The sequence below is a fragment of the Tasmannia lanceolata genome, unplaced genomic scaffold, assembly GCF_043159265.1.
Source record: "Tasmannia lanceolata isolate RefF3 unplaced genomic scaffold, GAP_Taslan_0.1 ptg000003l, whole genome shotgun sequence".
Taxonomy (NCBI): domain Eukaryota; kingdom Viridiplantae; phylum Streptophyta; class Magnoliopsida; order Canellales; family Winteraceae; genus Tasmannia; species Tasmannia lanceolata.
The window spans coordinates 3,413,262-3,430,981 of NW_027518680.1; the positions used below are offsets into that span (position 1 = coordinate 3,413,262).

The 17,720-nt window shown below is 38.0% G+C and overlaps 1 protein-coding gene and 1 pseudogene across 1 annotated transcript; both read right to left on the reverse strand.

The window, feature by feature from the left end:
* Positions 1-5,546: 5,546 nt before the first annotated feature.
* LOC143859271 (germin-like protein subfamily 2 member 2) lies at positions 5,547-6,215 on the reverse strand. The gene has a single exon (XM_077369982.1). The coding sequence runs from the start codon at positions 6,213-6,215 to the stop codon at positions 5,547-5,549; it is 669 nt and encodes a 222-aa protein (XP_077226097.1).
* A 9,327-nt stretch (positions 6,216-15,542) lies between these two features.
* On the reverse strand, positions 15,543-16,214 carry LOC143859281 (germin-like protein subfamily 2 member 1 pseudogene; annotated as a pseudogene).
* Between the last annotated feature and the right edge of the window lie 1,506 nt (positions 16,215-17,720).

Sequence of the window (17,720 nt, forward strand, 5' to 3'; positions counted from 1 at the left end):
CCACATGTATGTGTCTATCTAGGCACAAAGTCCATGCACAATTTGTAGACCCAGTTATATTATTACCATAATAATCAATAAATATTATAAGAAAGAGATTTGCTAGCGTCCATGTCCATCACAAAAGGCATTGCTCAGATGGTCAGTCGCATGTCAGAGCAGCCACACAGGCTCAATTTTCAGCAGATTTTGTCTTCATTCATGAGGTGGATGCTCTGACATGTGACAGACCATCTGAGAAAGGCCTTTTGCGATGGACCCGTAGCAAATCCCTATATGAAATTATAAATAAGGGTTTTGCTACGCAATTTCGCACGTCATTTTTGCAGGAGACAACAGCCATCTCAGATGAATTAAATGAATAAGACAAAATCTGCTAAAAAGAGAGGGTATGTGGCTTTGCCAGAAATTGCCTAACAAATCCCAATAAATAGATTAAATTTTGACGGAATGACGTGGCAACAGGAAAAGGAAAAGAAAATGGTCAGATGTCTCCTCGTTGGTTTTTACGAAAGAGTAGGAAAAAGCCAGACAAAATCAGTCCTTACGCTTTACCTCTTAAGATTGGGTCTAATTAAAATATTTTTTACCTCTTAAGGTTGGGTGTAATTAAAATTGGAAAAACATGATGAGTGTGAAGACAGAACCCGAATTAATTTTCTTCGGTTACGTACACTAGTCCTCACGCTTTACCTCTAGCATCTCTGTTTCCTTTTCTACATGACACCTATTTCAAGCGGGATTCGCCCAATCAATGCAATTTTTGGCCCATGGTTCGACCATATTCATTCAATAGAAGAATCTTTTTTCTATAAAAATTTTAAATGGCCTTATAAATTACTCTTTCTTTAAGTTTCGAATACAACAGAGATACAATCCACATGGGTTTGGTAGAAAGTGTAGGAAATTTAACCGGGTAGAACTCACCCCTAAAAGCTAGCTGTTAGAGGGAGGCCCATTCCCAGATAACCCATCCCCATCCATTTCACTCATCCGATGTGGGGCTATTTGCTTTTGCGTGAAATACGAGATACTACACCGGGGTTTCCGAGATCTTCCCTGAGAGACATTTCCGCTCTCAAAGGTAAATATGGGTTACCACGCCCTGAGCTCTAATACCATTTGTAAGGGATTTAACCGGTTAGAACTCACCCTTAAAGGCTAGCTGTTAGAGGGAGGGTGCCCATTCCCTTATAACCATGGTTTTAAATTTCAATCGAAATCTGAAATTTCGGATTGAAATTTTGGGTTTCGGTTGGGGCTGGCACCAAAACGTTCCGAAACCGAAACAAGCGAAATTTCGGAAATTTTGGCAAATTATTGATAAAATAATTTTTTTTATAATTCCTTTACCAAATTTCAACATGAATTACCGAAATTTGGGCAGAAAAAAATGACATTTCGAGAACTTCTACCAAATTTCGGCCGAAATTACGGGATTTCAGCTAAAATTTCGGTTTCGGTGAGGACCGAAATTTAAAACCTTGCTTATAACCCATCCCCATCCATTTCACTCATCCAATATGGGACTATTTGCTTTTGCGTGAAACCCCAACAGAAAGCAACTGCTTAGCAAGTTAGCAGTCTCCATGCTTTGATTTGGTCTTTAGCTAGAAAAATTGCACAAGTCAGTTGTCAATACATACTTTGAAAGCTAGTCAAATGACGCGGTTTGTTCTACCAGAACCTTTGACTGAATATTTACTGTTGAAACACAATTCATATCCTTTTCTATTTGTTTTTATCTTTAGTTTTGCATCTTTCTACTTAAAATGGACCCTAAAACAAATTTCATGCCCATATTTAAAAAAATAATGGGCGCAAAATTTATTTCACGCCCATTTCACATTGATTCTGTCAATGTAAAATGAGCATAAAATAAATTTTACAGCCATTTTTACGTCGAAAATGGGCGTAGAATTTGTTTTAAACCCATTTTAGGTCGAAAGAAACAAACTCCGAGGAATAGGAGCCTTATAGAAAATATTTCTAAAACGGAACTCCATTTGGGTGAACAAAATGATGCCCAAATGACAAAATATATACCCTTATTTAACAGTTGAATTTTAAGAAGAGAAAAAAAAACCATTGTCGATCATTACTAGTGCTTGAAGAGGATTCAACTTGCTAAGTTGCTTTAGGAGTCCCCCAGATCTCTCTATATATTGTAAGCCTCATGCCTCATGCCTCATGCCTCATGGCCATCTACTACAATAATATAATTAAAAAAAATTAAAGTTTTACAACCTTGCAATTTTCGTGGATGTGATATCTACAATTCTTAGCATGATGCATTGATCTACTTTAGTGTGATGCCCTTGAAACCCATTGGTGTGATGCTTTTGGCCGTGTTGCTATGAGTCCAATACAACTATCCTTCCTATCCAACTTATCAAAGTTATTCATGCATTACCCGGACGCATGTAAAAATATTATGTATGTATGTATGTATGTATGTATGGGTGTCCTTATCATGTCGAAGTGTCGTTATCAAGCTTAGGATTAATAACTTGGATTGGGTAAACTGGCTGGGCTGTTAGCTCATTAGGTGGATAAACATTTTCATATACTTGGGAGCAGTAAATCGTTGGCTTGGGGGATCCCATTGAAGGGGTGGCCATTCACGAAAAGTTTATATTCCAGCTTTATTTGTAGCTTCATTTACTTGGACTTCTTATTTCGAGGTGAATGTAATAATGTTAAGTGTGGTGGTAGAGGGATGAGTAGAACCCTCATATTATTACTGGTTTAATCTTTGATTTAGTTTTATTTCTGCAATTTATTAGGAGCCTTGTTTCTATGTATGCAATGAGTGGAGTAGATGCCTTGCATGTTCGTGGCTGTTGCATGCTCCGGACGGCGGATCCCAAGTCGGGGTGTGACAGTTAAAGTGGTATTAGAGCCGTACCTCCCGCAGTACGGTGTGCCAGTGAGGACGCTAAGCTCTAACGGGTGGATTGTAAGATCCCATACCGGAAAAGGAGAGAAAGTTCCTGGGCAATATATGTGAACTCTCCTTCTCCTTGTGTAAAAGCATTTTCAGAATCTCCAAGAGTTGGGCCCCGCAGAGTGGGTCGGGTATGGTTAGTGTTGCTGGAAAACAAATCGAGGAGGGTGGGAAAACCAAGGGTTGGACAATATTTACACAGTGTGGTCGGGGCGTGACAATTTAGAGCTGTTTATAATTTGTTTTGCATTCTGTAAGCTTCGAATCCTTGATTTTAATTTGTTTCTCCATACATACTCCAGTTATCTTTATGTATGACACTTTATTTTGATTTCCTGCCCCCCACCAACTATTTGAGATCAGTTTCCAATCTTCCAATCAGTGCAAAATACACAATAAGGTTGATAGTTTACTCACCAAAATACACAATAAGGTTGACAGTTTACTCACCAAAATACACAAAAAGGTTGGTGTTACCCTGTGATTTTTTGAATGATATTTTCTTGTGTATGATCCTCGGTCACCAAAACTGAAGTAGCATACATTTCTTTTTCTTTTTCTTTGAAATGCCAAATAGTCAGCCATTTTCACTTGGCTACTGATATTTGCATTTGCCATGTTTTGAAAATGACCAAACTCACCTTGTATTTTATTATTTAATCAGCTGTCGAAAGATTTTACATTTTCTTATTTAATCAGCTGCCAAAAGCTATTACAATTCCCAAAAACTCTCAGCAGTCACTTAAAAACGAAAGGACAAGGTGAGCTGGTGTCATTATCAAAACATGGCAGTGCAGATATCAGTAGCCTTTCACTTTTGTCTTTATTTTCAAATAGGAGTTCCCATCAAGAAATGTTATATGATTGTAAAGGGATTAAATTTTGGCTAGGTCTAGGTCAGTTGCTGTTATGTCAGGCCATCTTTGATCGATGGTTCGGGTTATCAATTGATGAATCAAATTCCAAGATACAAAACATGGACTCCATTTAATAGACCTCCTCCTGGTTTGATCTTGATTGCCTCTCCTGGCCTGCATAATACTCCTCAAGTAGGAGAAAATTCAACTTCGAGTATAGAGCACTCTTCTCCAATCATTTTTCATTGAATCCAACAGGAATTGAACCTATGATTTTGCCATTTATGAGCGCTTTGATCATTCATCCATGGATGCTTAACAGAAACCATTGTACACGGTGAATAAACAAACTCTAATTTAAATGAAATCTTCACAGGAATCAATGAAACATGAATCAATGAAATGACATCAATTCAAATATTTAGTGCCATGGTAGAGTGTTCATTCCTCAAGAGTTCGCTCAATCCACCGCCTGACCGAAGCACATTTTCTCAATCTTACGATCTATTCAAGGAAACATATTGAAATAAATGAAAAGAGAGACAACAATCAACATAGGCCTACGGTTTACCATCCTAGGCTGCTTCACAAATTCATATTCATATTCATATTCTAACAAGGCAATAAATAAATAAATAAATAAATAAATAAAAAAAAAAAAATATATATATATATATATATATATATATATATATATATAAAGAGAGAGAGAGAGAGAGAGAGAGAGAGAGAGAGAGAGAGAGAGAGAGAGAGAGAGAGAGAGAGAGAGAGATTGGAGTGCAATATCACCATTATTGATTGTGAAACAACCAATTACTCCAAAAGCTTAAGCTGTTGGAGATGGCATTATTTAATCTTTTATAGTTTAACACTCCCCCTCACGTGTGACCCCTCTTTTTAAATTTTAGGGCTAGCCTACACATGGCACATGTGGCTGCTATTTTGTATTGGCCATTACATGTGGATTTTTACTATCAAAGATTTTCACAATTGCTCTGATACCATGTGAAACAACAAATTACACCAAAAGCTTAAGCTGTTGGAGATGGCATTATTTATTCTTTTATAGTTTAACAATGATAAATAATTAGCTCCTGTCAGTGTCAACAACCGTGGCATATACTTGTTCATTTCCTCATGTTTGAGATATCGCTGACATTTGTTGAATTAGGCATGAAATATCTTTCTTATTTGCAAGTTTAAAATGTTGTTTCACCTGTGTCACCCAGAAATCAGCCTTTCACTTTCTTATGGAGGAGTGTTAATCTCACAAAAAACAAGTTTTTTAATTTCAACCCTTCACAAAAAAGTGAAAGACTGATTTCTGAGCGATGCATTTGTCAAGACAGATGTGAAACAATCTCAAAGTTGTTATTGAAAAAGCAAGAAGAAATACTGAGAGAAAAATAATCAGGACTTGGAAGAGAGGAGCTAGGTAGAAAAGAGGAAGGATAGGGAATTTGTGGGCATTGAAAGTCTAACCCCCACAACTCTTCTTATTCTTTTATTAAATATTGTCTCCAATAATATGGAACAACAAGTTGTCATTAGTGATGATGGGTCCCATCATAATACACCATGACACATTATTCTTGACGAAAATAAAAAGTTCCTCAAGTGAGGAATTACAAGCGACTAAGAGGGCAGTGACTTAGATTCCCCATCCTTAAGCAGAGAAGATAGGGAAAATACCAAACTATAAAAGATATTCTATATAGAGAAGCATAGAGAGCATTAGTAGCTTAGGAAGCCAAGTTGGCTTTGATTGCTTCCACCGTTTGTTCATTTACTAGGAAAGACTTTTCCAAAACTTCATCAGGAATAGAAGGCATTGAAGCAAAGAGGTTAAGGGAAATGACTGATGTTCCTGCAAACTGGCTGTTAAAAAATGCAAGTGTTTCTGCTCCTGCCTTCCCGATATTGTAATTGTAGTGTACCAGCCCCCTAGGAAACACAAAAAGATCTCCAGCCTTCAAGTCCTTTGAGTAGAGGACATTATTAGTGGTCACAAACGCAGCATTCACTCTTCCCCTTACTACATATAAGAGCTCAGTCGCACGAGGATGCACGTGAGGGGTATTGGTTCCGCCGCGAAGATAGGTGATTCGGTTAATTGATACCCCAAGTGTGTTGAGCCCTGGGAAAGTTTGGGCAACGCCAATAGAAAAACTAACCCCAAATATGTTTGGGGTGCCTGCTTGTTGTAGGCCGCTGTAGTAGAAGTCGTTCGATATTACTCCTGATGACTTCTTGCAGGGGAATCCATTCAGATATACATTTGTGGCGTTTGGGAGTCCAACACAGAAGTCCTGCAGAGGATCAGGGTCTGCTGCATGGCATGAATGAAGGAGTAACACTGATAAGGAAAGGATTAGGAACAAGGGTGAGCTTGCAAGGGACAAAGAGGCCATGCTTGTTCAACTTCAAATTCTCCTGAAAAATGATTTCTCAATGAGTTGTTTTGAGATATGGAGGGGAGATCATGTCTATATATATACCACACATGTGTGTTCTATCTATGCATAAAGTCCATTCACAATGGCCTCTTCTTTTTCTTCCGAAAACAAACATTGGAACGCCTAAGACATTCCTTAAAACCAAAACAACAATATTAGTGCTTACGTTTTACTTCTTAAGGCTGGGTGTAATTAAAATGGGAAAAATCGATGAGTGAAGACAGAACCCGAAATATTTTTCGTAGTTTTCTTTGGTTAGGTACGTATATATACTAGTCCTTACGTTTTACCTCTAGCGTACGTATGTGTTTCCTTCTCTAGTTCTTTGCTCAAAACAGAAATATCACACCTATTTCAAAATCATATCTAATCAGATGATCATAGACTTCCGATCAATTTTCTACAGATCACTGGTTCAACCATCTTTAATCAAGCTTTTTTTCTGGATAAAGCTAGAACGGCTATAAATGGGATATAGTATATATGGGTTGATAGCAACTACTTAGCAGTCTCCACGTTTTGATTTGGCCTTTAGCTAGAAAAATTGACCAAGTCACCTGTTAATACATACATTGAAAGCTAGTAAAATCTGAACTTTTGAATATATGCCCTTGTTTTGGTTGGTAATCAGGGATCAAACCTGCGACCTCAAGGTTGAGAAACCAGGCCTCAACCATTGAGCTACAGGCCCAACCTCCCTTTGAATATACACAGTTGAAACACAATTCATATCTCTTCCTATTTGTTGTGAGGGCTGTTGACTCTTTATGTGAAAAGAAGTCTTTTTGTAATTCAAACTTACAATGGGGTGTTTTTAGTAATTTTATGTATGCTTTTGGGTTTCCCTCCAAAAAGACTAAAGTCATGAGAAAACTTTAGTCCTAGATGGGAAGTGTGAGAGGATGAGAGTGGCCATATATATACTTTCACTCTCTTAACCTTGTAAATGAGCAAGAGGTTATGGGGATCCTACGCGCACGGATTGCCCACTTGGGTCCGGTGGGCTTTTGATCTTACCACACACGCGCGCCGCCCGGCGCGTGGACCTAAGGCTTTTCTTTTTCTATTATTTATTTTTCCTTTTAACGGTCAAGAATTTATTTATTTTGTTTTAATTCTTTTTTTACCGTTTGAGATTCCTTAATCGTGGTTTAGTGACCGTTTGGAAAACGTCTCTCACGCACTAAAAGAGTGAGACGTTTCATCATAACGGATCGATTACCTTTCTATATAAATCGGTTTTAGAGAAAACAGAAGATGATCCTTGACGGATTCTTCTTCTGCTCTTTCTCTTCTCTGGCTTTCTCTCTGGTTTTCTGCTCAAGGCTTTTGGCAAATATAAGCGAGTTCTTAGGCATCCGGGCTGCGTGAGTGCACACCCCTGGAGCGAGAGTTGTTGTATCCTGGAGGCATACGCCGAGACGCCCATCTGCACCGTTGATTCGTCATAGTGGGGGCGAGATTTGCCTTAAGGACAGCGAAGATTCTTCGTGCCTCAACTCGATAAGTGATCTAACGATTTCTTTTTCCTTCACAGATTATTATTGCAGAAAATAGTATTAGTAATCTCTGTCTTCAAGTTGTGAGATTAATTTCTTATAAGGTATTTTTCGAATCCTAAATTACAGATTTGCACATCAATTTTTTCTAACATTCTTAAGGCAAATCTTCGATCTGTGATCTGTAATTTTTTGGGATTTCGATTAGTAGGAATTACTCATCATGGCTTCCCAAACCGAAAGACCGGAGAAATTTGACGGATCGGATTTCGGTAGATGGCAGGAAAATATGCGATTCTTTCTGACTTTTCTAAACCTAGACTATATCTTGAAGGATCCTGACTCATTACCTGATGAGGAAGAACCTGCAAGAACTCATCTCACTGAGAAAAGAAAAAGAGATAACTATCTCTGTAAAGGTCATATACTGAGTTGTCTCAGTAATCAATTATTTGATGTATTTTTTAGAATTGAGTCTGCAAAAGTGTTGTGGGAAACTCTAGAGAAGAAATACCTAGTCGAAGCAGCGGGTTCTAAGAAACATCTAATTGGAAAATATTTTCGACATCAGATGATAGATGGAAAATCCATTATGGATCAAGTGAATGAGATCCAATTGATTGTTTCTGACATTCTTGCTAGAGGGATCAAAATAGAAGAACAGATCCAAATTGGTGCAATTATTGAAAAACTACCACCTTCATGGGAGAAATTTCAAGACACATTATTGCATGACAGAAATGATTTTTCTCTTCAAGACTTGTTTGTTTATCTTAGAACTGAAGATGAAAATCGTTTCAGAAAACTGAAATCTAAGGCCTATGAGTTTAACTCTAAGGCAAATCTCACTGAATCTTCATCTGGAAAGAAAACTTTTTCTAAACCTGCATCTGGATCAGGAAAAGGTCATTTCAAGAAAAATAATAAGGATTTCAAGAAAAAGAAGGGTAACTGCTTTGTGTGTGGGAAAGCAGGTCACTATGCTAAAAACTGTCGGAAAAATGATAAGAAGAAAAACCCTCAAGGAAACATTGCGCCTCAGGCTAATGTGGCTGAAGATCAATATCTGTCGGCCGTAGTATCTGAAGTGAACCTGGTTAGTAACGTGAAGGACTGGTGGGTGGACACTGGTGCCACCAGACACATCTGTAGTGACAGAAGTGTATTTTCTTCCTACGAGCTTGTAGGGGATGGAGAGCAGCTTTTCATGGGAAACTCGTCCTCATCTGTTGTGGGTAAAGGAACAATGCTGTTGAAGCTTACATCTGGAAAAGTTCTGAAGCTCTGTGATGTCCTTCATGTACCAGATATAAGAAAGAATCTGGTGTCTGGGTCACTTCTGATCAAGAAAGGTTTTAAACTGGTTTTTGAGGCTGATAAATTTGTAATCACTAAAAGTGGTGAATTTGTAGGAAAGGGTTACTCTAGTGAGGGCTTATTCAAACTGAATGTAACTGAGAACATTATGAATAAAGCTTCATCTTCTTCTGCTTATATTACTGATTTTTCTTGTTTATGGCATGGTAGACTAGGTTATGTTAACTATGCATCTTTAAAGAAAATGATGACAATAGGTTTAATTCCTAAAAGTGATCAAGTAGTAGAGAAATGTGAAGTATGTGTGCAATCAAAGTACTCTAAGAAGCCTTTTCACAAAGTAGAAGAAAGAAAAACAGAACTATTAAATTTAATTCACAGTGATGTATGTGACTTAAACAATGTTTTAACTAGAGGAGGTAAAAGGTATTTTATTACATTTATAGATGATTTCTCTAGATATTGTACTGTTTATCTTATTAGAAATAAAGATGAATCTTTTGATAAATTCATTACATATAAAACTGAAGTAGAAAATCAGTTAGAAAAGAAGATCAAAATTTTAAGATCTGACAGAGGTGGTGAATACACTTCTAATGCTTTTAGTGAATTTTGTGAAAAACAAGGCATAATACATCAAGTTACTGCACCATACTCTCCACAGCAAAATGGAGTTGCTGAACGTAAAAACAGAACTCTAATGAACATGGTAAATTCTATGTTAGGAAGTTCAGGATTACCTCAAAATTTATGGGGAGAGGCTCTTCTCTCTGCTTGTTATATTCTGAACAAGATAACTTTTAAAGATTCTGACAAAACTCCTTACGAGTTATGGAAGAATAGAAAACCACATTATAAATACCTTAAAGTGTGGGGGTGCTTAGCTAAAGTTAGGATTCCAGATCCTAAAAGTACTAAGTTAGGTCCTAAGACTGTTGATTGTGCATTCATTGGATATGCACAAAACAGTAGTGCATATAGGTTCTTGATTTATAGGTCAGATCATGTTAATATGCAACCTAACAGTATCATAGAATCCAGAGATGCTGAATTCTTTGAAACCTTATTCCCTTATAAGACTAGTCTAAATGAGAACACACTTAAAAGACCCATTGAATCTATAAATAAAGACCATCTAGTGTCTGAAGAATCAATAGAGCCTAGAAGAAGTAAAAGGGCAAGAGTAGAGAAAAACTTTGGTCCAGAGTTCATTGCCTATCTTCTAGAAGGAGATCCAAAGACATAAAGAGGCAATCTCCCTTCCAGATTCTTCATTCTGGAAAGAAGCTGTCAAGAGTGAAATAGACTCCATTTTGAGTAATGGGACATGGATCTTGACAGATCTGCCTCCTAGTTGCAAACCTATTGGTTGCAAGTGGATCTTTAGGAAGAAATTAAAAACTGACGGAACTATAGATAAATATAAAGCTAGATTAGTAGCTAAATGGTTCAAGCAAAAAGAAGGAATGGACTTCTTTAACACCTATTCACCTGTAACCAGAATAACTACAATAAGAATTTTAATTGCCATAGCTGCAATCTATAACCTGAAAATCCATCAAATGGATGTCAAAACTGCATTTTTGAATGGTGAATTAGATGAGGAGATCTATATGGATCAACCTGAAGGCTTTGTAATCCAAGGCCAAGAGCAAAAGGTGTGTAAACTTATAAAATCTCTATATGGTTTGAAACAAGCCCCAAAACAATGGCATGAGAAGTTTGATAGTGTGATGCTATCAAATGGATTCATAATAAATGAATCAGATAAATGTGTATACAACAAATTTAGTGGGGATAGTGGTGTTATTGTTTGTCTGTATGTAGATGATATGTTAATCATCGGAACAAACATTAGTGTAATTAAAGGCACTAAAAATTTTTTATCGAATAATTTTGATATGAAAGATCTGGGAAAGGCAGATGTAATCTTGGGTATCAAAATTAAAAGAAACCGAGAAGAAATAATTCTATCTCAGTCTCATTATGTAGAAAAAATTCTTAGAAGGTTTAATCAATTTGATTGTAAACCTGTGGCTACCCCATATGATTCTAGTATAAGATTATGTAAGAATAAAGGAAGTGGAGTAAATCCACTTGAATACTCTAGAGTTATAGGGAGTCTAATGTATTTAATAAATTGTACTAGGCCAGACATAGCCTATGCAGTAGGTAGACTCAGCAGCTATACCAGTAATCCTGGTAGTGATCATTGGGAAGCTCTAATTAGAGTATTGAAATATCTTAAAGGAACCATAGACTATAGTTTGCATTTCACTAAATATCATGTTGTACTAGAAAGGTATAGCGATGCAAATTGGGTATCTGGATTTGAGACCAAATCAAGGAGTGGATATGTTTTCACTCTAGGAAGTGCAGCAGTTTCTTGGAAATCAACCAAGCAAACGTGTATAGCCAGATCAACTATGGAGTCTGAGTTTATTGCTTTAGAAAAAGCAAGTGAGGAAGCTGAATGGCTTAGAAACCTTCCAACTGATATTCCATTTTGGAATAAGCCAGTACCGGGTATTACAATCCACTATGATTGTCAAGCTGCTATTGGGAGAGCAGGTAATAATGTATATAATGGTAAATCCCGACACATTCGTCGGAGACATAACTCCATAAGACAGTTGTTGAAGAATTGAGTGATAACCATTGATTATGTAAGATCAAGTGATAATATATCAGATTGTCTTACAAAACGACTAAATAAAAATTTAGTCATGAGCACATCGAGGGGGATGGGGCTGAAGCCCACTGTTTAGATCACCTATAACAGGAACCCAACCTATCTGATTGGAGATCCCAAGAAGTAGGTTCAATGGGAAAAACAAGTTATTTGAGTGATCTGTTTTGCACCAAGTTGTATGTGAATTAAGTTCACTAAGCCTATCCCTATGATGTGGGTGCAACCTGTAACAAAAAGAGGATGAGTTGTAGGACTCTTAATGTTATCTATAGCTGACTAGCTGATTGTCAGTGGGGTGCGTAGTTACAGGGCACTCCTGATAGATACACCTATATGAGTGTGGAAGTGTGGCCGTTTCCTATGAGAATGGGCTAATTTCTCTAGAGCGCTCATGAAAGCAGGACATAGCACATGGCTGAAAAGTGCGACACCGTATGAACTTGCTTATGCCTTCTGTGTTGTGTGTGTGGTATGTTGTCTCAGTTTATTACTAAAAGTGCTTGGTTCAAGACGTATGTTCACCGAGTACTTGATAAACTCGATATACCTACACTAAGTAAAGGTTCAAGTCCAAAAGACACATCTACTGACGCATAACACATCTTGCCTTGATCAAATCTATTTACATTTATGATTTATTTATTTCTTGTAATTTTGAATTAGTGGGGGATTGTTGACTCTTTATGTGAAAAGAAGTCTTTTTGTAATTCAAACTTACAATGGGGTGTTTTTAGTAATTTTATGTATGCTTTTGGGCTTCCCTCCAAAAAGACTAAAGTCATGAGAAAACTTTAGTCCTAGATGGGAAGTGTGAGAGGATGAGAGTGGCCATATATATACTTTCACTCTCTTAACCTTGTAAATGAGCAAGAGGTTATGGGGATCCTACGCGCACGGATCGCCCACTTGGGTCCGGTGGGCTTTTGATCTTACCACACACGCGCGCCGCCCGGCTCGGCCGGCCGCGCGCGTGGACCTAAGGCTTTTCTTTTTCTATTATTTATTTTTCCTTTTAACGGTCAAGAATTTATTTATTTTGTTTTAATTCTTTTTTTACCGTTTGAGATTCCTTAATCGTGGTTTAGTGACCGTTTGGAAAACGTCTTTCACGCACTAAAAGAGTGAGACGTTTCATCATAACGGATCGATTACCTTTCTATATAAATCGGTTTTAGAGAAAACAGAAGATGATCCTTGACGGATTCTTCTTCTGCTCTTTCTCTTCTCTGGCTTTCTCTCTAATTTTCTGCTCAAGGCTTTTGGCAAATATAAGCGAGTTCTTAGGCATCCGGGCTGTGTGAGTGCACACCCCTGGAGCGAGAGTTGTTGTATCCTGGAGGCATACGCCGAGACGCCCATCTGCACCGTTGATTCGTCATAGTGGGGGCGAGATTTGCCTTAAGGACAGCGAAGATTCTTCGTGCCTCAACTCGATAAGTGATCTAACGATTTCTTTTTCCTTCACAGATTATTATTGCAGAAAATAGTATTAGTAATCTCTGTCTTCAAGTTGTGAGATTAATTTCTTATAAGGTATTTTTCGAATCCTAAATTACAGATTTGCACATCAGTTTTTTCTAACAAGGGCTGCTAGCAAAAAGCGATGTCGTTTGGAAAATAAAGAGGAAACCCTATTTTGTGACCCATGCACAAGAACACAAGGAAGTGAGCTCAAATCCCCATGAAATGCAAAAAACACAGTGGAAAGGAACCCTCTGCACAAGAACACAAGGAAGTGAGCTCAAATTTAAGAGGGGCAGCCTCTTAAATTTTATTAATAAGAAAATAACAATTTGGGGAATGATATTTACACCCTCCCCCCTAACAATTTCTGTGAGAATGGTTCACTGCCTGAGGATAAATTCACCCCCTTCAATGTTTTTATTTGCCTTTAAAACTTAAAGAATAACGTTGGGAAGGGGGGGGGGGGGGGGGGGAGTGATTTTATCCGTCAGAGGGGGGGAAATATTATTTTTGCTTTTGAACATCTTCCTCTTCAATCAGCAAAAGGAACCCTCTGCACTTTACACTTTTCTAATGGAATTGATATGAGCACTCTTGTTTTGATAATGATACTCAACTCTCCACTTCTTATTTACTTGTCTAATGTTTTTCTTTCAAAGTTTGCTATAAATTATAGTTGCCAAGCTGCTCTCAATAACCGTCCATCGGATGTCATCCTAACTATGATAATGTTGCCAATTTTTGTAGAGAAGGTAAAACCTTATGGCATGTAGTTCTATTAACCACGTTATGGGTATTGCGTAAGGAGCGAAACTGCAGGGTGTTTAGAGGACAAGTGAAATCTCCTCATTTCCTATACATCAAGATTCTAGCTCTAACCATTGCTTGGGTCTGAGCATTGCCTAGCTTCCATTTTGTCTCAGCGCACGATCTATGGCAAGGATGGTTAGAGGTGTGCTCGGGACCGATTGGGATCGCGGACTCCAACGAATCGGAGATTAGAGCGGTGCTTCAAGGATTAAGGTTGATGATGGATCACAATATTTGTGAGATAAGGTGATAATGGAAGGTGATTCCTTAAACGCCATAAGATGGTTGAAGGGAACCATGTCTCACCCTTGGAGGTTTGCAAGATGGATTGACGAGATCTCTGATATGGTGGGGATCTTCATTCTCATTTCATCACGTGAGGAAATTGGCTAATAGTGAGGCCAACAGGCTAGCAAGGGAGGGTGCGTCTAGGGCAGAGTTGCAGTTTTTGATCCCCCCTCCTCTTAATATGTTGTTGGTTGTTTTGTGTTTTTTGTTCTTATGGTTTGTTTTGTCTTGATCTTCTCTATCGATCGTCGTGGTCTTCCTGTTGTTTCTTTTTCTTTTAATTCATTGCCATTCAAAAAAAAATGTTGCCAATTTTTGTAAGAATCATCTAATTAGTGTAATTTCTTGATGTAGTGCAGAAGCAAAATTTACCAATTTGGAGGATTAAAATTCAGCTTTCAAGATACATCGATAAGAAGAATGGGCAAAATTATGAAGATGAACTTAATTTTCACTCAAAATAGAGTATGAACTCGCCTAGGCAAAGCCTAAAATCTACATAACATCATAATATGTTGGGGGTTCCACGTGAAACCAAAAGATCCCACATCGGAAAGGTTGAAAGATGTGGATGGGCTTATAAGGATTTGGCCACCCTCCCCTTAACGGCTAGCTTTTAAGGGTGAGTTCTACCCGAATCCCTCAAGTGCTATCAGAACCGGGGCATGGTAACCCCGGTGTACGTCCGAGGACGGAATAATCCCTTGGGGAAGAATCTCGATAACCCCGGTATGCTTCTGAGGATGGAAAAATCCCTCGGGGAAGATCTTGTAGTTCCCATGTTCCTACCACGTGAAGGGGGTGATTGTTAGGGTTCCACGTGAAACCAAAAGATCCCACATCGGAAAGGTTGAAACATGTGGATGGGCTTATAAGGATTTGGCACCCTCCCCTTAATGGCTAGCTTTTGAGGGCTAGTTGACTAGTGGTACCCGGATCCCTCATAATCTCCCTAATAACTCAAATTTATCCAAAAAATGAAAAATACAGCTCTCATTATTCTTTTATTAGATATTGTCTCCTATAATATGGAATGACAAGATGTCATTGGTGATGATGGGTCCCATCATAATACACCATAACACATTATTCTTAACAAACAAAAAAAAAAGCTCCTCTAGTGAGGAATTACAAGCGACAAAGATGGTAGTGACTTATATTCTCCTCCCTGAAAGATATTCTATACGGAGAAGCATAAGTAGTATTAGTAGCTTAGGAAGTAAAGTTGGCTTTGATGGCTTCCACAGTTTGTTTGGCTACTAGGAAAGACTTTTCCAAAACTTCATCAGGAATAGTAGGATTTGAAGCAAAGAGGGAGAGGGGAATGAACTGTGTTCCTGGCAACTGGCTATTAAAAAATGCAAGTGCTACTGCTTTCCCCTTCCCCAGATTGTAATTGTAGTGTACCAGCCCCCTAGGAAACACAAAAAGATCTCCAGTCTTCAAGTCCTTTGAGTAGAGAACATTATCAGTGGTCACAAACGCAGCATTCACTCTTCCCCTTAATATATATAAGAGCTCAGTCGCGCGAGGATGCATGTGAGGGGTAACGATCCCTCCGCGATTATAGTCGATACGGAGGATTGAACACCCTTGAGTGTTGAGCCCTGGGTAACTCGTGGCATTGCCAGGAGTTAAACCAACCCCAAAGATATCTATTGTGTTGGCTTCTTTGGCTACGAGTTCGGAGAAGAAGTCGTCCGACGTTACTGTAGTTGGATTCTTGCAGGGGAATCCATTCAGAAATATATTTGTGGCGTTTGGTTGTCCAACACAGATGTCCTGCAGAGGATCAGGGTCTGCTGCATAGCAAGAATGATGGAGTAACACTGATAAGGAGAGGATTAGGAGCAAGGGGGAACTTGCAAGGGACAAAGAGGCCATGCTTGTTCTACTTTAATTTCTCCTGAAAAATGATTTCTCAATGAGTTGTTTTGAGATTTGGAGGGGAGACCATGTCTCTCTATACAGGACACAGGTGTCTATATATGCATATGCACGATCAATTTGTAGACCCAATTATATTGTTACCATAATAATCAATAGGGATATGCTAGGGAATTTTGCGGAAAGGCATTTGCTGGCTGACTTTTGCTTGAGAGAATAGCCGCTTCGGATGCATTAAATGAATAAGACAAAATTTGCTGAAAGGTGAGCCTGCGTGGCTATTGTCTCCTGCAATAGTAAGCCATGATCTGGCTTTGGCAGAAATTGGCTAGCAAATCCCTATAAGTCATGATTAAATTTAGACTAGGCAAAGAAAAGGGTAAGATGTCTCCCTATTTATTTTCCGATTCTGGTATGTGTAAAGAGGAGACAAAAGCCAGATAATGACCGTTAATCTTCTGCGTTTTCTTCTGGAACCAAAACAACAATATTAGTCCTTACGTTTTACCTCTTAAGAATGGGTGTAATTAAAATGGAAAAATTTGATGAGTGTAAGTAGAGACATAACCCCAAATTCTTTTCTTTGGTTTCTTAGGTTAAAGAGGGTTGGGTCGCTTGTTGTTGCAACTTGCAACTACATGTTATCCAAGAACTCATCTATCAGGTAATCTGAGCCATCCGATCAATTGTCTAGAGATGACTGGTTAACACTAAAAAGGCAAAAGCCTAATGACAATATGGTAGATTTGTGTTATCAGTGCATTTTTTGGCCCATGGTTCAACCATCTTTAATCAAGAGAAGACTTTCTTTTCTTGAGAAAGCTGAAATGGCTATAAATGACTCTTTCTTTAATTTTTGAATACAACATAGATATATTCTACATCGGTTTGGTCCATAGCAACTGCTTAGCAGTCTCCATGCTTTGTTTTGTTAAGTGTTTTCCATTCCTTATCATCGTTTGTTTTGCTTCTTTCTACTTAAAATGGGTTCTAAAATAAATTTTACATGCATTTTTAATAAGTTAAAATATGGGCACAAAATTGGTTTTACATTGGCATGTTTCTTTACACGTAAAATGGATGCTAAACTCACAGGAGCCCTTAGAGAAACCGGACACAAGGGCTTCTCCAAATTACTGTAAAATGCTCACTCATACGTAAGCATTGGGGATAAATTGCTCCACAAATTAACATTCTGCCTACTTTAGTTGACTCAAATGTCTCTTCCGATGGGAAAACGGATAACTCAAGCATAAAGTTAGGTTTGATAAAGTTTGGCTGTTGCAAACCAACCATGCTTCTTCTTAAACCTTGTGACATTAAAGATAAAAATTTTAAAAAAAAAAACTTGGAAAGTTTTTCCTTGAAAATGAGTTTTTCAGCATTTGGCTAACTCATTTTTTTCATAAAAATTATTTTCAAAATTAAAATGTTCGTCTTTTTCAAGGTAGATTTTGATATGCTTGACCCCAGAAATTTTATTTGATGGAAGGTTAATTTTTC

Bases quoted from the DNA above. Each gene is read 5' to 3' on its own strand.
- LOC143859271 (XM_077369982.1), bottom strand. From the start codon at position 6,215: ATGGCCTCTTTGTCCCTTGCAAGCTCACCCTTGTTCCTAATCCTTTCC.